Raw genomic sequence first — 21,566 nt, 5'->3', positions numbered from 1 at the left:
TCCAGAAACAAAGGGAGTTTGCTGCCCTCTGGTGGGATACAGGAGAGGAAGCCGACACCACAGTGGGTTACCTGGGGAGCCTCCTGATTTTCCGCACTCTTCAAAGGAGCAGTTGTGGTCCCGTAGGATATAATTTCTGTATCCAAGCAGCAATGCCACACTGCAAATGTATGTGGTGAAACCCCATTCCCTAAAGGCTGATGTTCTTAAAGTGTCCTTGGTCAAATCTTAACTGCAGCACCACTGTTCATTTGTTCTGTCCCAACTTTTTTTTTTTTTTTTTTTAAATAAGCTCTACACCCTATGTGGGGCTTGAACTCAGAGCCCCAAGTTGCATGCTCTACCAACTGAGCCAGCCAGGTGACCCTGTTCTGTTTAACTTTCTTTCTTTTTTCAAGATTCTATTTTTCTTAAGTAACCTCTGCACCCAACGTGGGGCTCGAACCTACAACTCCAAAATCAAGAGCTGTATGCTCCACCGACTGAGCCAGCTAGGCACTCCTGTCTGGCTTTCTGTAAGAATGTTCTAATTCCTGTCTGAGCTTTGGTTTGAGAGGTTTTCATAAGAAATTCAGTTGGCACTAAATGTTAACTGAATTTAATTTAAATAAAAATTAAAAAAAAGAAATTCAGTTGGGGTGATAACATGGTCATATCAACTGAAAACTGTTTATTTGGGAGAAAAAATTCCTAAAAGAATAAAGTCCTATCGGCTCCTGCCAGAATAACTCCCGCCCACTTGCCCACAATCCAGAGGACTCCCCTTTAGGGGCCACGGCCTAATTTGCAAAAGATGCCAAGCACAAATCAAGTTAACAAGGCCTTAAACCCAAGAGATTACACTGGGAGGCCACGGCATTTCCGTCACCCAGAAGTTCAGGCTTCCAGCCTCTTCCAGATCCTGAAGCTTTGGGGAGAGAAGAAAAGGAAGAAATTCCCAACCAGACCCATGTCCAGGGCAAGGGAAGATGTTTTCCTACTACCGTTCCTGAGGGAACATCATCTTTGCAAAGGAATAATGTTGCAGCTGGAAGAAAAAAAGAAAAGGAACAACATAAGTTTGGTGGCTCCATTCAGAAGACCAGACAGTGAGCCCCCTAAGTGTTTCACCTGTGCTCTTTTTTTTTTTTTTTTTAAGATTTTATTTATTTATTTGACAGAGATCACAAGCAGGCAGAGGCAGGCAGAGAGAGAGGGGGAAGCAGGCTCCCTGCTGAGCAGAGAGCCCTATATGGGACTCGATCCTAGGACCCGGAGATCACGACCTGAGCCAAAGGCAAAGGCTTTAACCCACTGAGCCACCCAGGCGCCCCTCGCCTGTGCTCTTTAATTCTTTTAGAGCAAATGCCCAGGTAAGGCGAGAATCAGAGTGACCAGGGCTCCCTCTGCCGCCATACCTGTGATCTCACTGCTGCTGTAGGTGCTTATCAGGCGATCTGGGGAAAATCCTCATTTCCCAGAGGCCCCCCACCTCCTCCCCACAGCTTTAGGGCTGACACGCACTCAAGTGACAGCTGACAGGGTGTCGTCAGCGAGCAGAAATGATACTTTACCCCAGCAGTCCTTTTCCTGCCCAGCGGGTCGGGACAAGTCTAAGCTGGTGTTTCTCCCCTCTGCGGATCACTGTCACATTCAAGGGTTTCTGAAAGGAAAAGAGGCTCATTCTATAGTCCACGTGTTTCGTATTCAAAGAGATTCAGACTAACAACCCGGAATACTGACTTTTCACACCAGAGTGGTAGGGATGCTTGTATTAAACATAGTCCCGTAGTTGTCAAGAGTGTGGGGGACGTGACACTCTTGGGGCAGCCGATGGGTAACAAATTAGTAGGGTCTTCCTGGACAATTGTGTCTCCCCACCAAAAAAAATCTTTAAAAAGGTGAACACGAGATACATTTTGCAGAAGTACAAGATGATATATGAACAAAGTGTTCCTTCTAGGACTGTTTATAACTTCAAAACCTGAAAACACTCAAAATATCCCTCGATAAGGTATTATTCAAATATACCATAGTGAACGAAGCAGTTTTAGTAAAAACAAAATGAGCAAAGTATGAACCCCTTTGAATATATGCTTTTTTGTTTGGTTTTTGTTTTTTATTTCTTTATTATTTTTTTAAAATTCTTTTTTAAGAAGGCTCCATGCCTAATGGGGGGCTCAAACTCGACCCTGAGGTCAAGAAGTGCATGCTCTACCAACTGACCCAGCCAGGCACCCCTGAATATACCTTCTAAAAGGGGATATAAATTGCTTCATGCATACAAAGCTTTCTGGAAGAAATACCAAAACACTGTGAACAATGGTTACTTGCAGAGAGAAGCACTGGGAGTTTGGAGTGAAAGAGGACATGTATATCTTTTTTTTTTTTCCTCTTTTTCTTTGAAGATTTTATTTATTTGAGAGACAGCAAGCGAGAGAGTACAAGCAGGGGGAACAGCAGAGGAAATGGCAGAGGGAGAGGGAGAAGCAGACTCCCTGCTCGGGCTCTGGGCCCAATTCCAGGACCCTGGAATCATGACTTGAGCTGAAGGCAGACGCTTAACCAACTGAGCCACCCAGGCACCCCACTTTTATGTCTTTCTGTACCATTAATTTGTTTTTATCATGTGTATGTATTACTTTGATGTAAAAAATTAAAACAATACATATGAAGGAAACTTAACAAATTACAACAAGGTGCATCAAAGTCTAGAACTTCTGTGCATCAAAGGCCACTATCAACAGAGTGAAAAGTAGCTCACAGGATGGGAGAAAATATTGGCAAATCATATATCCAATAAGGGATTAATATCCAGAATATGTGGGGCACCTGGGTGGCTCAGTGGATTCAGCCTCTGCCTTTAGCTCAGGTCATGATCCTGGGATCCCGGGATCGAGCCCCACATCTGGCTCCTTGCTCAGCGGGAAACCTGCTTCTCTCTCTCCCACTCCTCCTGCTTGTATTCCTTCTCTTGCTGTGTCTCTCTCTGTCAAATTAAAAAAAAAAATCCAGAATATGTAAAGAACTCTTAAAACTCACAATAGCAAACTACCCAATTAAAAAATAAGCAAAAAACTAGGGGCACCTGGGTGGCTTAGTCAGTTAAGTGGCTGCCTTCGGCTTGGGTCATGATCCCAGGGTCCTGGGATCGAGCCCCACATCAGGCTCCCTGTTCAGTGGGGATCCTGCCTCTTCCTCTCCCACTGCCCTCCTACTCATGTTTTCTATCTCAAATAAAATAAATAAAATCTTAAAAAAAAAAAAAGCAAAAAACTCAAGTAGATATTTCTCGAAAAAAGATAAACAAATAGCCAAAAGCACATGAAACAATGTTTCACATCACTATCACTGAAGAAATACAAATCAAAACCACAGTGAGGTATCACTACACACCCACTAGGATGACTACTGTCCAAAAAACAGAAAATGACAAGAGTTGGCGAGGATGTAGAGAAACTGGAACCCTTGTGCCCTGCTGGGGGGAATGAAAAATGGCCAGTTGCTGTGGAGAACGGTACGGCTGGTCCTCAAAAAAAGGATGATAGGGGCGTCTGGGTGGCTCAGTTGGTTGGGCGTCTGCCTTTGGCTTGGGTCATGATCTGGGGGTCCTGGGATTGAGCCCCACATCGGGCTCTCTGCTCAGCAGGGAGCCTGCTTCCTCTTCTCTCTCTGCGTGCCTCTCTGCCTACTTGCGATCTCTCTCTCTCTGTCAAATAAATAAATAAAATCTTAATTAAAAAAAAAACTGATGACAGAAGGACCACATAATCCTGCAATTTTTTTTCCAAAGATTTACTTATTTGAGAGAGTGAGTGAGCGTGCAAGGGGAGGGGCAGAGGGAATCCCAAGCACCTCTGCTCTGAGCACAGAGCCCCAAGTGGGGCCTGATCTCATGACCCCAAAGATCACAGCCTGGGCCAAAACCAAAAGTCAGATGCCCAACCGACAGTGCCACCCAGAAGCCCCCACATAATCCTGCAATTAAACCTCCTGGCATACACCCCAAGAATCGAAAGCGGGGACTTGAACAGGTATTTGTGTAGCCCTGTTCACAGCAGCATGATTCATAACAGTCAAGAGATGGAAGCCAACCAAGTGTCCATCAACGGACAAGCGGATGAACAAAACATGGTCTATTCACACGACGGATCACTCAGCCTTAAGAAACATGGACACACACGACAATGTGGATGGACCATGAAGACAGTATGCTAAGTAAATCCACCAGCCACAGAAGGAGAAATAGAGTCTGATCCACTGGTAGATGCAAATCCCACTGAGAGCAAATTCACAGAGACAGAAGACAGAGGAGTGATCTCCAGAGGCTTGGGGAGAAGAGAATGGGAAGCTAATGTTTAACAGGTACAGAGTTTCAGTGTGGAAAGTTGAGAAAGTTCTGCCGATGGACGGAGGAGATGGCTGCAGGACAGGATGTACTTAATGCCAGAGAACTGCACACTTAGAAACGGTCTAAGTGTTAAATTTATGTTATGTGTATTTTACCACAATTTTTAGAATTATGGCAGATCTAGCAATGGAATTTCTGAAATCTGACAAAATAAGAAGAAAAAAAGAGAAAGATGCCACTTTTCACCTAGATGGTCAAAGAAGAAGAAAGAGCACAGGTGAGAGAGAGATGTCGACAAGGAAGCCCTCACCTACACTGCTCGAGAAAATATGAACTGATCCGAGCTTTCTGGAGGACACCTGACAACATCTATCAGATCTGTATATGTGCATTGCCTCTGACCCAGTAATTCCACTTCCAGAAATCTCTCCGACAGAAACCCTCACACAAAACAAGAATGTTTACTACCCCACTGTTGGAGATGGCCAAACATCGGACACAACCTAAATGTCTGCTACGGAGGGCTGGTGACATAAAAGATGGCGGACCAACAAATGGAATATGGGAATCTACCCACATGGGAATCGTGGGGGGAGGACCCAGAGCACTATGTATAGTAGGTCGTTTGCCTCCTTTTTCAAGGAGAAATCACTATAGGCATATTCATTCATACTTAAGAAATGTGTGAGAGAAGCTGATGTGCTTCTGGTTCTAGAAATGATATCCCTAGACAAGCTAGAAACGCAGAGGTCATCCTTGACATGAGATAGGCGTCATACTAAAGCCCATATACTTTCTTCCTAAAGGTCTAATTTACCCACTTCCTGCTCCCCCCAGCCCCTACACCAAAACCATCGTCACCCCTTGACCAGGCTGCTAAAACTGTCAGTCCTCCAATCAGCTCTCTGTCTACCCAGCATCTGGAGAAATCCTTCCGAGACACAAAGCTGCCTACATTTGTTACCCTCAGTTTGGAAGTGTGCATGGCTCTCTACTGCTCCTCAGGGAAAGAGAATGAAATCTTGATAGGACCACAAGGCCTCGAGCAGTCTGGCCCTGGCCAACTTCCCAGATCTACCTCCTCTCTCCCTACTCCCTTTCTCCTTGTTCTGGGCTCCAACCATCTTCTCTGGAACTCCCACCTCAGGGACATGACCCTGCTGGAAGGCTCCTCTTGCCATCTCCCTGCCAGTCTCTGGCCTTGATCAACTTCTTTTAAGATTTTTATCTTTCTAAGTAATCTCCACACCCAACATGGGGTTTGAACCCACAACCCCAAGATCAAGAGTCACATGATCCACCAACTGAGCCAGCAAGGCAACCCCAGGACTTTATCAACTTCTAACACTCACAGATCACGTCCTCAGGAAGGTGATCCTAAGACCCATCACTGCTCTCCCAGCCTTCTCGAACTTTCCCTTCATGACACTCATGAGAGTGTATAATTACGTTTGATTAATGTTTGTCTCCCCCACAAAAGGGTTCCCGAGGCAAGGGCCTTCTGTTTTTCTGTGTTGCTCCCACACCTTGTCCAGCCCTCAAGCAGAGCAGGGAAGGGACTTAGAGGAGGGACAGACCCTCTTTCTTCAAAACGTTTCCCCTACCTGCTGCTTTTATACTAAAAACGCATGATTTTTATTTATGGGAGATATAATTAATATACCACCAAATCCATTTTGAAGTATACAATTCAGGGGGGTTTAGTATATTCAGACATTTGTACAACCATAACCACCACCTGACTGAAGAACATTTTCAGAAGACCCCTGTGCCAAAAGCAGTCACTCCCCATTCTGTGCTCCACTCAGCCTGGGGCGACCACCAACCTGCTTTCCGTCTCCGCGGATCTGCACGGTTCTGGATGCTTCACATAAACCAAATTCTAAAACACGCAGCCCTTTGGGTCTGGCTTCTTTCAGCACAAATCCTTTCAAGGCTCATCCATGTTATAACATGTCAGCACTCCATTCTTTTCTACAGCTCAATACAACATGCGTTGTTTATAATAAAGATGACTTTTTTTTAAATTTAAGATTTTTTTTTTCCTTTGAAAATACATGGATTTGATGCAGAAGCTGAGCTCTGGGAAGTGACCAAAAGACAGAGATTTGTCTACAAGAGGACTGATTTCCAGGTTTCCATAAAATTGGAAACTACCTAAATATCTAAAAACAGAAATGTGGTGGGGGTTTTTTGTATCATTTTTCTAAAGTCACAAAGCAGACTCTTGATACTCAAGTTGGACTGTGGTTCCGGGAGGATCCAGGGCCTTGAGGGGGTGAGGTCTCCCAACCCCAGCAGTATGATATAATGGAATTCCCCAAGGAATTTCATTTGAGAAAAGGTGCTAATGGGGCACCTGGGTGGCTCAGCAGGTTAAGTCTCTGCCTTCAGCTCAGGTCATGATCTCAGGGTTCTGGAATCGAGCCCCACATCAGGCTTTCTGCTCAGCAGGGAGCCTGCTTACCCCCCCTCCCCGCCTGCCTCTCTGCCTACTTGTGATCTCTCTCTGTCAAATAAATAAATAAAATCTTTAAAAAGAAAGAAAAGGTACTATTACTTACAAATGTTCAATAACTGCTTTTGTAAAAAAGGGTTCATAGTCGCCATGCCCTGCGTGATAGCTGATAATAATATTGTATTGTCTATTTGAAAGTTGCTAAGAGAGTAAACCTTAAACGTTCTCATCACAAGAAAAACATTTTAACTACGATAATGGATGTTAACTAGACTTATTGTGATGATCATTTCTGTAACATATACAGATACTGAATCATTACACTGTACCTCGTAACTAACATAATGTTATATGTCAATTATACCTCAATAAAAAAGAAAAAGGATTCATAGATCTATGAAGAGTTTAGTAATAAATTTTAACTAGAAAAGGCAGACTAAAAACCAGTAGCTGTTATCGCTAATCACCAAAAACTGGAAACAACCTAACTGTCCCCGCGCTGGTAAATGGGCAAACCATCTGGCACTCATCTACGCAGCGGGACACGACTGAGAAGTAAAAAGGCATGAACAACAGACACACACAACAATACAGAAGAGATCTCAGATGTACGCTGCCAAGTGCAAGAAACCAGAGTTAAAAGGCGACGCGTACTGTGTGGTTCCATTTATAGGACATTCTTGAAAAGGAACAACTGTAGGGCATGGGATTGTGGGGTGGGGGTTGGGGGAGGGGTTAACCACAGATATGAGGCCATTTTGGGGAGGATGATGGAACTGTTCTGTATCTTCATTACAGTGGCAGTTCCCAGACTATGGAATGTGTCAAAATCCCCAGTACCGTACGCCATACAGGGTAAATTTGCTGTAGGTAAGTTACCCTAATAAAAATAGCCAATAGTTCTATATGCTACTATATGAACAGACCGACCCCAGAAGAACACAGAGGTGCAAAGTGGCTACCTCTGGAGGAGAGATTTTTCATTACACGTTCTTTGATTCGGTCTGAAACATGTGTATGTATTACCTCTTCCAGAAAAACAGAGACATATTTACAAAACAAACCAATAACAATGAGCCCAGGCAACTGCAAAGTTTAGAAGCGTGTGCAGCAAGGTGCACAGGACACGTGAGAAAACCATAACCCTAGGAAAGTCTGGGGAAAAGGAGTGAGAAAGCAGGAGAGACTCTGGGTAAACATACCAGAAGAATGCTACATCTAGAACCCTCACTAACATGACAGGACAACTGACAGTAACGAAGGAACACCACCACAGGACAAATAAATCACAAGAAAGGAGACTGCAAAGATGAGAGAAGGCACCAGAATGAAAAGCCAACAGAAACCGGCAAGTGATAGCTGAGCAAGGAGAGAAAACAGAAACCCTGTGTGGTGGGTTCTAGAAAGTGCCAATAAATTCTTTGATACTCCTTTAAGAGGTAAAGGCTAATTCCCCTACCTTTGAGTGTGGGCTGGACTTGGGTGAGTCGCTTCTAATGAACAGAATCATGTGGAAGTGATAACGTGTGTCTTCAGACACTGGGTCAAATGTGGCTCTGCTGCCTCCTCTCTCTGCGTTCTCCAGGACCCTCACTCTGAGGGGAGCAGCAGCCACGTTGTGGGGACACTCTAGCAGCACTACAGAGGGGCCCGAGTGACGAAGAACTGATGTGCTATCAGCCATGTGAGTGGGGCATCTTAGAAACAGATTTTCTAACCTTGACTATAACCTCATGAGACTGTCAGCCAGAATCACCCAGCTAAAACACGCCTGGACATCCACCCCTCAGGAACTGTGAGAGATAATAAATTTAAGCTGCTAAGTTTACAGTGACTTTTTTTTTTTTTTAATCACCAATAAACAACTAATAAACCCTTCACGGCAATAGGTTAAAAAGATGCTGATACGTGTGCCTGGGTGGCTCAGTGAGTTAAGCCTCTGCCTTCGGCTCAGGTCATGATCTCAGGGTCCTCGGTCAAGCCTCATGTTGGGCTCCACACTCAGAGGGGAACCTGCTTCTCCCTCTCTGTCTGTTCCCTCCCCCTGCTCATGCTCGCTCTCTCTCTCTCAAATAAACAACAACAAAAAAATCTTTAAAAAAAAAAAGAAGCTGATAAAGAACAAATGAATTTGTTCTAGGCAACCCCAGAAAGGTTCAGAACAAACAGACCAATGGATCATAAAGAGTAAGAATCCCACTCATAAAAATTTGATATATAACAGAGGTGGCCATATAAATGAGTGGGTAAAGTATTAACTATTCACTAAGGGTTTGGGGACAACTCTTAGCCATCTGGGGGAAGAAAAACTTTTGGTACCCTACCTCACACCATTCACAGAATTAATTCCAGATGAGGTATATACAAAGTTGCTGTATATGTAACAAATGTCTGCACAATGTCTTCTACATGAATGTTCGCAGGGGTATTACTCAACAGCCATAAAGTGAAACCAAACCCAATACTCATCAACTGATGAATGGATAAATGAAATGGGTGAGTAATATATGTCCACACAAAAGGGTATTCCTTGGCCACAAAAGGGATGGTACTGACGCCTGCTACAACACGGGTGAACCTTGAAAACACGATGCTAAGCAAAAGAAGTTAATCACAAAATAGCCCATGTTATATGATCCCACTTAAGTGAAATGTCCAGAATAAGCAGATCCATAGAGACTAAAAGTTTAGTGCTTCAGGGGTCGGTGGGTAGGGAGAAGGGGGAGTGACTGCTAAGGGGTATGGAGCTGATTTTCAAGGTGTGAAAATGTTCTAAGATTGACTGTGGTGATGGATGCACAGCTCTATGCATATACTAAAAACCATAGAGTTATGCACTTTTTGTAATCTCTACACCCAACGTGAAGCTCAAACTCAAAACCCCGAGATCAAAAGTCACATACTCCACCGACTGAGCCACCCAGGTGCACCAAGCTATGCCTTTAAATGGGGGAACTATACAGTATGTGAATTAGACCTTGAAACTGTTAAAAAAAAATAAGAAAGATTGGGGCACCTGGCTGGCTCAGTTGGTTAAGCAGTTGACTCTTGATTTTGACTCAAGTTATGATCTCAGGGTTGTGCAATCAAGCCCCACATCGGGTTCTACATTGGGCAGGGAGCTGCCAAAGATTCTCTCCTCTCCTTCTCCCTCTACCGCCTCTCTCTCTCTCTCTAAAAAAAAATAATAATAATAAAATAATAATAATAATAATAATAATAATAGGGGCACCTGGGTGGCTCAAGACAGTTAAGCGTCTTCCTTCGGCTCAGGTCATGATCCCAGGGTCCTGGGATGGAGCCCCACATCGGGCTCCCTGCTCTCCGTAGGAAGCCTGCTTCTCCCTCTCCCACTCCCCCTGCTTGTGTTCCTTCTCTCGCTCTGTCTCTCTCTGTCAAATAAATAAAATCTAAAACAAAAAACAAAAGGACAAAGTGTGGATCTTTGCCAAGGTAACTTCTGTTAAAGTTACATTACTGAGCCATGCGCTGAGGTCGTCAGGCGGAAATGCTATGTAAAAGCCTACTGACTGCAACCAATTTTGAATCCCAAGCCTTACTGTATTTTCAAGGACTGAAACTGACCATCTGCACATGAATCACATTCTAATGTACTCATCCCTGTCCCATATTTCCTTAAATTCTCAGGTATGGTTTAGGCAGGGAAGACCTTATGATCTTAACAAATTTAACAAAATGGTTATCTAAGTAACTTAAAAAAAAAAAAACAAAACCAAAACACTTCCAAGTAATCAAAGTCACCATAAACTACGTTAAAAAACAAGGAGCTAACGGGAAAAACGTATATAGCATGAAAACAGGCCACAGTTTCGTATCTGGAGTATGCAAAAAATTCCTACCAATCATTTTGTTTTTTAAAAAGACAAATAACCCAAGAAAAAAAAAGATGGGAAAAAAGGTAAACAGACAATCCACAGAAATGAAAATAGGAACATTAATGGACATATATATATCCACCTCACTGGTAATCAGGAAAACACAAATTAAAATAAGATGCCATTTCAACAAAAATGTTAAAAGATCAGCAATACAGAGTACTATGGAAGATATGATGCACTCACATACTGTTGGTGGGCGTACAAATTAGTGAAACTTTTTTGGATTACCTACTATAAGTGTGTTTAATACACTGAGAGCCTACAATTCTATTTTCTGGTATTTACATCAAGAAGTAGTATGTGAACATGGATATACGATTGTTCATGTTAGTATAAAATCAAAAATAACCAAAACGTCCCCTGATAAGGCAGGGGATAGACAAGCTGGGGTCCGTTCATACAAGGGAGTGCTATGACCAATACAGCAGAGCAAGGTATGTGAAAATGCAAAGCTCTCCAAGAAACAATGGAAACAGGGATGGGAAGCAGGGCAGGAGTACTGATACAGGGTGGCTGCAAAGGCCTCTCCCAGGTGTCATTTGTACAAAATGAGGGATGGACATAAGGGAGAAAAAGCTCTCCAGGCAGAGAGAACAGCAAGTGCAAAGGCCCGGTGCCTGAGCAACCGCTCTCTGAAGGCAGCAAAGACCCCGCTGGCGATTCCTGGCCCCGGGCCATTCTAGGGTTACTGAGCAGATGTGACCTCCAACTCACCCCCTCACTGTGCTGCACCACACTGCCAACATTATGCAGAGACTGGAAGTTCTGGGTGTTCACAGAGCCAAACTCCACAATCTCGTCGTCCACTTGCAGACCCTAAAGAAAGAGAAAATAGAAAACCAGGGTAGAGGTTAAATGTGCTTCTGGTGTTCTTTACCCTTCCATGTCCAATTTAACATCCAGGCCAAGAGCTTGTTTTCCACCAAGAAGAGTGGCAGGTGTGAAGCAAAGAGGTCAGGCATTTAGCTATCTCACACGGGAGGAGGCGGCGGGTAACTGGGCCACCTCCTCCTGCGGGTTCCTTCTAGGACAGATCTAGTAAAAGAGGGCCAGATCTGCTCAATGTCTGATAAAAGCTGGTGGCGGTACAGGCTGTAAAGAATGTGGGGTAGGGGTGCCTGGGTGGCTCTGGGTTAAAGCCTCTGCCTTCAACTCAGGTCACAATCCTGGGGTCCTGGGATCGAGCCCTACCTCGGGCCCTCTGCTCGGCAGGGAGCCTGCTTCCCCCTCTTTCTGTCTCTGCCTGACTCTCTGCCTACCTGTGATCTCTGTCAAATAAATAAAATTAAAAAAAAAAAAAAAAAAAGAATGCGGAGTAAAAGCCAAATGCTGTTTTCTGGGGTCAGGGGCGAAAAGAGGCAGGCCAACTTCAGCCTCTTTTGTTCAGGGGTCAGAATTAATTAATTAATTTTAAGATTTTTATTTGAAAGAGAGTGAGCCAGAAAGAGAGCATGAGCAGAAGGGAGGGCAGAGGCAGAGGCAGACTCCCCACTGAGCAGGGAGCCTCATGTGGGCCTTGATCCCAGTACCCTGGGATCATGACCTGAACCAACTCAAGAAGCTTAACAACTGAACCATCCAGACGCCCCCAGAGGTCAGAATTTAGACACATCTGGGGCACCTGGGTGGCTCAGTCATTGGGCGCCTGCCTTTGGCTCAGGTCATGATCCCAAGATCCTGGGATCGAGCCCCACATCGGGTTCCCTGCTCCACTGGAAGCCTGCTTCTCCCTCTCCCACTCCCCCTGCTTATGTTCCCTCTCTCGCTCTCTCTCTCTCTGTTAAAAAATACATAAAATCTTAAAAAAAAAAAAAGAATTCAGAAAAGTTTGCCCTAGAGGTCCCCACACAAGCAGCCACAGGCACAAGGCTGACCTAGGACTAGTGTGACCCTTTCACTCTAAGAATGCACTGATCACGAGTCACTCACTCCTTCAGCAAGTATCTGTCATGGGCCAACTATAGCCCTGTGCTAGATGCTGTGAACAGAGCAGCAAGTAAAATGAGGCTCGAGTATAACTTACCATCCTGTGATCACTACAGACAGTGGGCAGGACCTGGATTTAGGACCCAGTTCCATAGCTGAGGAGCTACATGTCTTAGCACCAGTTACTTCCGGTCTTAGAGGATTTTTTCATGGGTAAGATGGGGTTATGATCAGTGCTTACCCCAGGAGGCAGCTATGGGATTAAATATTAACTACACAGGCACATAAAAACTTGAACATGATGTTCAGACTCGCATTACTCATCATCTCCAAAAGATGGAAACCAAATGTTCATGAATTGATGTGTGGATAAAATCAATGGCATCTATCCACATGATGGAATAGTATTCAGCCATGAAAAGGAAAGAACCAGAGATACATGTTCTCTCACAGATGAACCCTGAACGCATGATATTAAGTGGGAACAGCCAGTCATAAAGGACCATATATGATTCCATTTAGATTAAGTATCCAAAATAGGCAAATTCAGAGACAGAAAGCAGACTGGTGGCTGCCAGGAACTGGGGGAAGGTAGGACTGGGGGCTGATGGCTAACCAGCATAGGGTTTCCTTCCAGAATCATGAAAATGTTCTCCAGCTGTTGGCAGTGATGGCTGCCCAGCTCTGGGACTACACTAACAGCCATGGAACTTTACGCTCCAAATGGGTAAACTGTATGGTATGTGAACAGTTTCTCAATAAAGCTGTTTAAAACTTTTTAAAAATATGCCAGGTAAGATCTAGAACTCACTTGGCAGGACAGTTGGTGCAAAGCAAGGACTCAGTAAATGGCAATACTACTGTCCTTCTCATGAGTACAACTTGGTGTCCAGCAGAAGTAAGCCCAAGAAGAGAGCCCCTTTCCCTTTCTCGGAATACTTACCACCTTCTTCCTCGTGTCTCAGGTCTCTCCCTGAGCAGGTTAGTGGGCAGCAGGGGCTGACTCCCCTCCAGAGCCCCGGCCCCAGCACAGGGCTGGACCCCCAGGGCTCCATCAGTGTTTGCTAAGTAAGTGGGTGAAGTCCAGCTACGGCATTGTCTGTCTGTCCACGGTCTGCTCCCACCCCACACCCCCACCCGAGGCTACCTAACCCACCGTACCCTCTGGGTATGGATTTAGGGGATAGGGTTCTGGCTTACCGCGGTACTGGCTGGGGAGCCCGGGCTGACGCTGTTCACTTTGGCGAAGGCCTGCTCATGGTTGAGGCCCTCGCTCTGGCCCAGGCTGCGGCTCATGGCCTCCTTGTGGGCCTCAGCCATGTCCCGGGCCTGCTTCTCCTTGTCGCGAGCGTGTAGCTGGTGCAGGGCCTCTTCCACCTGCTTCATGATAGCCTTGTGATCGTTCTGCAGGCCTGGGAGAAGAAAGCCACATCAGGGGACGAGGAAGACGGCCGAGGACACCAGATTCCCACATCCGTTCACGGAAGGGTTAACGAGCACTTACTCCTGGCCAATGGACTAGAGGCAGAGGACAAATATGTGGCCAGGATGACGCTCAGAGTCCAGCAAGGGAAGCCGCTCAGGAACAAGTCCTTGCTAGACCTGCCAATGACTGCCGCTGAGCCAGCCAGGACCGACCCTGCCAATCTAGATCAGGGGAGACGTCCCAAAGGCAGGGCTGTTTCACCTGAGACCGGAAAGGTGCGGAGAAACAAGAAATCGCCCCTGCGAATCCAGAGCCGGCACCACAAATGCACACATGGGACAAGTGCGCTGGTCACGCAAACAAGTGACCTGAGCTGGGCATAAGAAGGACCTCACCTTTCTCCTAATGCCCCGGAAGGAAAAAGGGATGCCTAAATCCGCTAATACGCGGCAGGCAATGTTCGGTCTGGGAGAAGTAACAGGAGAAAAGCTGGAAATTAGAAATTTGGGGGTAAAATCCCCTTTTGCAGTATTGATGGCTAATCCAAAATGTGGCAAACTGGGGCCGCCTGGCTGGCCCTGTTGGAAAAGCACGAGACTCTTGATCTCTAGGGTTGTGAGTTAGAGCCTCATGTTGGATGTAGAGTTTAGTTTAAAAAAAAAAAACAAGAGGGGCGCCTGGGTGGCTCAGATGGTTAAGCTCTGCCTTCAGCTCAGGTCATGATCCCGGGGTTCCAGGATTAAGTCCCACATCGGGTTCCCTGCACAGTGGGGAGCTTGTTTCTCCCTCTGCCTCTCTCTATCTCTCATGAATAAATAAAATCTTTTAAAAAACAAAACAAAAGAAACGAAAACAACTTCTGAGAATAGTTTTTCAAAGAGGATCAGTAAGAATTGCTCAGAGGTGCCTGGATAGCTCTGTCAGTTAAACATCTTTTTAAAGTGTGGTATTAGCAAAGAACAGAACAATACAGAACAATACAAAACAATACAACAGAACAATACAAAAAACTAAGAGACCTAAATAGGTCTGCAAATTTCCTATGTAATACTGCTAGCATTTCACATTAATGGAGAAAGAACAGGCTATTTAATAAATGGTGCTAGAACATCAGGGGAACCATCTGGAAAAAAAATAAGTCAGCACTCTCTCTCACATGGTAGGCTCTGTTTCTCGAATTTCCCTCAGAATCCTAAATGCCAAGTAAAGCAGGCCACAGCCCTGGGGAGTCTAAGGGTTGAGCCAAAAGCCCCAAATTTCCCTCAGTCTTCACATGGTTTTTCCCTACTATGTAACTTCTACTTGTTTCAATACAAAAAAAGGTTGCTTCTTTCCCCAAAACTTCCAAGGAAAAGTGATGCTTTAAGAAGCTGTTCTAGGGGGCGCCTGGGTGGCTCAGTGGGTTAAGCCTCTGCCTTCGGCTAGGGTCATGATCTCGGGGTCCTGGGATCGAGCCCCACATCCAGCTCTCTAGTCAGCAGGGAGCCTGCTCCCACCCCCACCCACCTGCCTCTCTGCCCACTTGTGATCGCTGTCTCTCTGTCAAATAAAATAAATGAAATCTTTAAAAAAAAAAAAAAAAAAAAAAAAGAATAGGCTGTTCTAGGATCACAGGGCAGCTCTGAGGAACGTTCGACAGCTTGAGATGTACCTCACTCCTATGGTTACTTGTGTCTCCAGAAGTTCAGCCTTATACCAAAACAGGCTACGGATGGAATCAAGATTCAGACACATAAACCATGAAAAATGTGCCTGGGCGACCAGAGACTGGGAGGTGCAGCTCTGGAGAAGGGAGGGGCTCCGAGCCATGGAACACAGGCACCTCCAGAGGCTGGGGAAGATAAGGCACGGGCTCTTCCCTGGAGCCTCCAGAAGGAACACAGACCTGCCAACACTTCCATCTTCGCCCAGTGATACCCATTTGGATATCTGATTATTTTAAGACAATAAATTCCTGACCTCTGAAGCCACGGAGTCTGTGGGTATTTGTTACCGCAGAAACAGAAAACTCAAATACTGCCTCACCACTACTCTCACTTGTTCCTCAACTACAAACAAATAAATGACTTTATTTAGGACAGTGACACGCCCACCACAGGGTACATTCCCCAGTGTGTCTTGCAGGCCTAGGGAAAGCAGAAATCAGTGCCACAAGGCGGAGGTGGGACCTGCAGGACAGATCCCTAAAAGAGGGGACTGGCTGGCAAAGGACCTTTCGCCCTTCCTACCTTCTTCCTTCCTTTCCTTCCTGCTTGGCACATGGACAGGGTGACCCTAAAGACGGACGACATGTCCTACGGATGGCAGAGCCTGGGATGTGATGGTCAGCCCCCCACTGGCGACCTCCACATGTCTGTCCTGAGGGACAGAACACTCCCGCGTGAGTGACCGCAGTCAGGTCACTCTCCTTCCCAGGTGAACGTCTTTCCTAACACATAACTGATTATTGATTAGGACCGTAAGCAATTTGTGACTTGGGTTTCTATCATCATTTCAGGAAAAGTTTCCACAGTGAAGTCAAGTCCTTAAAAACAAAATAAACACTGAAACCGTCCATTTCGAACCCTAGAGGCAACTTCATTTCCTCAGTTCTCAATCCCTGGATGGGGACAGTGAGTTCATCCCATGACGGAGGCAGAGAGGGAAGCAGAGAATATGGACGAGGGAGATTTCACTCGTGTGCCTCAGTCTCCCTCGCCCGCAGCCAGGGGCTCGGCTGTGTGTGCCCACGACTCACAGGCGATGTTGTGCCTTGCGGTTCGGACTTGGTACAGGTCCACGTCTGACCGGGGGTAGTCCTCGCGGTCCACCAGCGGCTCATTCATCCCCACGCCTTTTTGCTGGAGGGAAGAAACATGCTTCAGATTTCAAAGGTATGAAGTCCTCAAGACCTTTTTCCCTTTGCAGCATCATCAGGGGAACAGGAACGAAAGCTGTCACATATGTCACACACAGCACAGGACACATACTTTCCCCACAGGCTCCCGAAACCACCCTCTGGGCAGGGCATTATTGCTTTTTATTGACTTTTAATAACACAAGTAATGCAAGAATCCATTTTCCTCTTCTGAAGTTAGAACAGGACAGATAAAACTGAAGACTCTTTGGAGCTTTGTCCCCAAGGCCAGCCTCCTGGACTCCTCCAAACCCTCCTTCCTACAGCAGCTGATACCTGGCTGGTGGCCTTGGAAGTTGGAGGGGAGTGAAAGCCCCAAAGAGCATCCAGCTGTGGCGGGACTTTGGTTCTTTCGGAAAGCAAAAAGGGACCTCAAAGGGATTTCAAAGAGGTTTTTATCCCTTGAAGGACACACTGATATCAATTGCCGCCTCCGGGGAAAGGAACTGGGCGGCTAAGGGACAGGGAAGGAAGAGGGACTTTTCATTTTCTATCCCTTTGTAGACTTTTTGAATTTTGACCATGGACGTGTATTCCCTATTCAAAACAATACATTTAACATTTTAAAGTCTTTTCCTAAGTAAGTCAGAGCAGGGTGCACAAAGGCAATGAAACGCATCGTGTGATGGAGAGCAGAGAGCTTCCAGTCGGTTAGACTTTGATTTGAATCTGTTCTGCCGTGTACCATCTGGGTGCCCTTGGTTAAGACCTTCCCCTCCCCAAGCCTCAGCTTCCTCAATTATAAAATGGAATAGCACTCGCCTTGCTCTCCACTTGTCGTGAGAATTATGAGCTGACCTGTGGAGTGCTTAGCACAGTGAAAGGCACACCGAGAGGGGGGTGAATAGTGGCCCCCCAAAGATGTGTCCCAAGTCCTAACCCTCCAGAACCTGTAAATGTGATCTTGTTTGGGGCGGGGGAACAAAAGGATCTTTGAAGATATAATTCAGGATCTCAAGAAAGATCATCTTGGATTTAGGGTGGACTCTTAATCAATGACAAGTACCCTTGCAAAGAAGAGAGGGAGAGGGGCGCCTGGGTGGCTCAGTGGGTTAAAGCCTCCGCCTTCGCCTCAGGTCATGATCCCAGGGTCCTGGGATCAAGCCGGGCATTCGGGCTCTCTGCTCAGCAGGGAGCCTGCTTCCCTCTCTCTCTGCCTGCCTTTCTGCCTACTTGTGATTTCTCTCTCTCTGTCAAATAAATAAATAAAATCCTTTAAAAAAAAAAGAGAGAGAGAGAGAGAAAGGGAGATCCACAACACAGAGAAGAAGGTGTGATCAAGGGCAGAGACTGGAGTTACCCAACCCCAGCTGTAAGCCACGGATGACCTAGGACGGAGGCATGAACAGATTCTCCCTCAGAGTCCCAGAAGAAACCAACCCTGCCAACGTCTCACTTATTCTTAGCATGAAATAATATTCTATTGTTTAGAGGTACCACAATTTACTTATCTGTTCACTGACTTAAAGACATCTCGGTGGCTTCAAGTTTTGGCAGCTGTGAAAAAAAGCTGCTGTGATCATCACGAAGGTTTCTGTATGGACACATTTTCAACTCCTCTGGGTACACACCATGGATCCCAGTTGTGGATGGTATGCTGAGAGTTTCTAGTTTCTAGGCCAGAAACTGCCCTGCTTTTGCATTCCCACCAGCACTGTATCAAAAGTTCCTCCACATTCTCACCAACATCTGGAGTCGGAATTGTGAATCCTGGCCATTCTGACACCTATGTAGTAGTGCCTCACGGTTGTTTTAATTTGCATTTCTCTGATGACGTATGACCTGCAGCATCTTTCCATATGTTTACTTGCCATCTACAGACCTTCTTTGGCAAGGCGTCTGTTAAGGTCTTTGGCCAATTTTTTAAATCAAGCGGTCTGCCTTTTTAGGATGGAGATGGAAGAGTTCTTGGTATTTTCTGCATGCCTTGTTAGGTATCTGCAAATAGCCTCTCCCACATGGCGAGCTGTCTTTTCCCTCTCTTGACTGTGTCTTTTGAGACACACATTTTAAAAAAATTTTTTTTTAATTTTTTATATAATGTATTATTAGCCCCAGGGGTAGAGGTCTGTGAATCGCCAGGTTTACACACTTCACAGCACTCACCATAGCACATACCCTCCCCAATGTCCATAGCCCCACCCCCCTTTCCTGACCCCCACCTCCCCCCAGCAACCCTCAGTTTGTTTTGTGAGATTAAGAGTCACTTATGGTTTGAGACACACATTTTAAATTCTAATGAAGTCTGTTTATCTACTTCTTCTTTCGTTGCTTGTGATTTTGGCATCACATATGAGAAGGTTTTGCCTGATCCAAGGTAACAAAAATTCACTCCCAGGCTTTTTCCTAAGAGATTTATAGTTCTAGCTCTACCTCCTTTGAAAAAAAAAAAAAAAAAAAATCACAGGGCTTCAGGCTTAAAGCTTTCAGCCAACAGTGGTAAACAGTCAAAAGGAATGAACATATTATATCAATGTGATATGCATTTTAATCTTATATTTAAGGGGAAAAAAATTCCCAGTTTTTTCATATGCTGTAGAGTTATAAAATTTTCATTTAAGATAAACTTATTTAGGGATACCTGGGTGGCTCAGTAGGTTAAGCTTCTGCCTTTGGCTCAGGTCAAGATCCCAGGGTCCTGGGATCAAGCCCCGCATCGGGATCTCTGCTCAGCAGGGAGCCTGCTTCCCTCTCTCTCTCTGCCTGCCTCTCTGCCTACCGTGATTACTGTCTGTCAAATAAATAAATAAATAAAATCTTAAAAAAAAAAAAAGATAAACTTATTTAAGTAAAAAAGTGGATCAACATGAAGGAAAATACCAAGGGAACGGCAGTACAGGATGTATTATGGATACAGCATCCTGTTTGAGGTATAAAATAAAGTTCGGAAAATTGTTAGCATAACGCTTGAAAACACAAGTTCTGGATTCAACAGGCCTGAGATCTGAATCTCATTTTGTGACTCCAAGCAAGTGACCTCCCCTTTCTGAGCCTCAGGGTAACACACCAACTTCATAGGTGGTTGTGTGGATTTCATGATATAACACACAAACCAGCGCCCCTCAGGCATTTAGCCAGCACCCAGTAAAATGGTACCCCGGCCTTCATTTGATGCTTCCATTTTACTCCCATCACCTAAAATGCATTTCATCCAACCTACCGAGGACGTACTTATTTTTCCTCTGCAAACTGATTTGTTTTACACTCATGGGCCTAGGAAAAACTACCAGTTTTGGTGTCAGACAGACCTGGGAACTAGGCCCACCACAGCCCTAGACAAGGGTTGGCCTCACCCTGGGCCTCAGTTCCCTCCCTACACAATAATGTTAATAAGCCTTAACCGTCACTCAGAGCTCGGTCTTTAGAGCAGCAGCAGCAGCATGGCGGGGAGTTTGCTAGAAATACAGCATCTGCACCTGCACGCCCCGTCCTCATCAGAAACTGAATTTTAACAAGATCCCCAGGTGCTTGCCAAACACATGAAAGTTTAAGACTTTCTGACGTAAAGTGGGTTAGCAAAGCACAGATCTTCTGGTACACGTTCAACATCGAAGCTGGTGGTGATTATCACCCCACCGCTGCAAATGTATTAGCTCTGTGGCCTGAGGCAGGTTTAAGTTAAGTAACGCCTGTTTCCTCACCCCTAAAATGGAGGGAATGACAGACCTCAGCCCCAAAAGGCTGCTGCGAGGGTTAAATGAGCTAACCGATGTAAAGCAATTAAAACAGCGCCCAGCACACGGTAAGGGCTCCATAAAGGCTTGCGGTAATACCAACACCCATTGCTAGTTAATCCCGTTGGTTCCTCCTGCCTGCTGCCGACAGGGGCCGCAGTTGTGCCGCCAGGAGCCTCCCAGGCAGGTAGCGATCCACCGCGGAGAGCTCAGACGCAGGCCGCCGAGAGCCCCGAGCCCACACTCACGCTCTCCAGCACTTCATAGTTGGCTTTGATCTGCGCCTCGATCTCCTCCTTGCGCCGTATCAGCTCCTGGACGTCGCTGACAGTCACCACGCCGGCCTGCGGGGAGCCTTCGCTCTGCCTACTTTCCCCCTCCGACATCGCGCACCTCCGCGCGAGATCCCGAACGCCGGGCTTCCCGGCTTCCTGGATGCGGACGCACGAGGAGACTGCGGCTACGGCTCCGCCCGCGGGCCAAAATTCCTCGCCACCCGCGAGCCGCCGTTGAAGGGAGGGGTGTGGTTTCGGGGGGGCGGGGTCGCCGGAAGCCACACCCTGCTGGAACAAATCCTTTGGTGACGTGGGAAGAACAGGATGGGGAGGCAGGGGTTCCAGGTCCCTCATCAGCTAGAACAGGATGATCTCTCCCTCCGTGACTCATTTGCTTTCCACGTTCCTTCAGCAGACATCTACTGAGCGCCTACCATATGCTTGTGCCAGAGCGCCGTGCCGGGCGCTCCAGCTCCGCTCCTCACATCTACCCAGCCCTCAGAGTTAACAAGACGCATGCAGATACCTTGTCCCTCTTTTTTTAAAAAGAGATTGTAGGGGTGCCTGGGTGGCTCAGTGGGTTAAGCCTCTGCCTTCGGCTCAGGTCATGATCTCAGGGTCCTGGGACTGAGCCCCGCATTGGCTCTCTGCTCAGCAGGGAGCCTGCTTCCCCCTCTCTCTC

At 46.1% G+C, this 21,566-nt stretch overlaps 1 protein-coding gene across 1 annotated transcript; it reads right to left on the bottom strand.

The window, feature by feature from the left end:
* Positions 1-429: 429 nt before the first annotated feature.
* On the bottom strand, positions 430-21,083 carry PSMD9 (proteasome 26S subunit, non-ATPase 9). The gene is made up of 6 exons (XM_032310561.1): positions 20,858-21,083; positions 16,777-16,879; positions 13,814-14,025; positions 11,402-11,503; positions 1,554-1,642; positions 430-1,027 (listed from the first exon to the last, which is right to left on the bottom strand). Exons 1-6 carry the CDS (start codon positions 20,993-20,995, stop codon positions 1,000-1,002), a joined length of 672 nt encoding a protein of 223 aa, XP_032166452.1. The 5' UTR covers positions 20,996-21,083; the 3' UTR covers positions 430-999.
* Between the last annotated feature and the right edge of the window lie 483 nt (positions 21,084-21,566).

This window comes from Mustela erminea, chromosome 13, assembly GCF_009829155.1.
Source record: "Mustela erminea isolate mMusErm1 chromosome 13, mMusErm1.Pri, whole genome shotgun sequence".
Taxonomy (NCBI): Eukaryota; Metazoa; Chordata; class Mammalia; order Carnivora; family Mustelidae; genus Mustela; species Mustela erminea.
The sequence above is the reverse complement of the archived record's forward strand: the minus strand, read 5'-3'. Positions and strand labels throughout refer to the sequence as shown.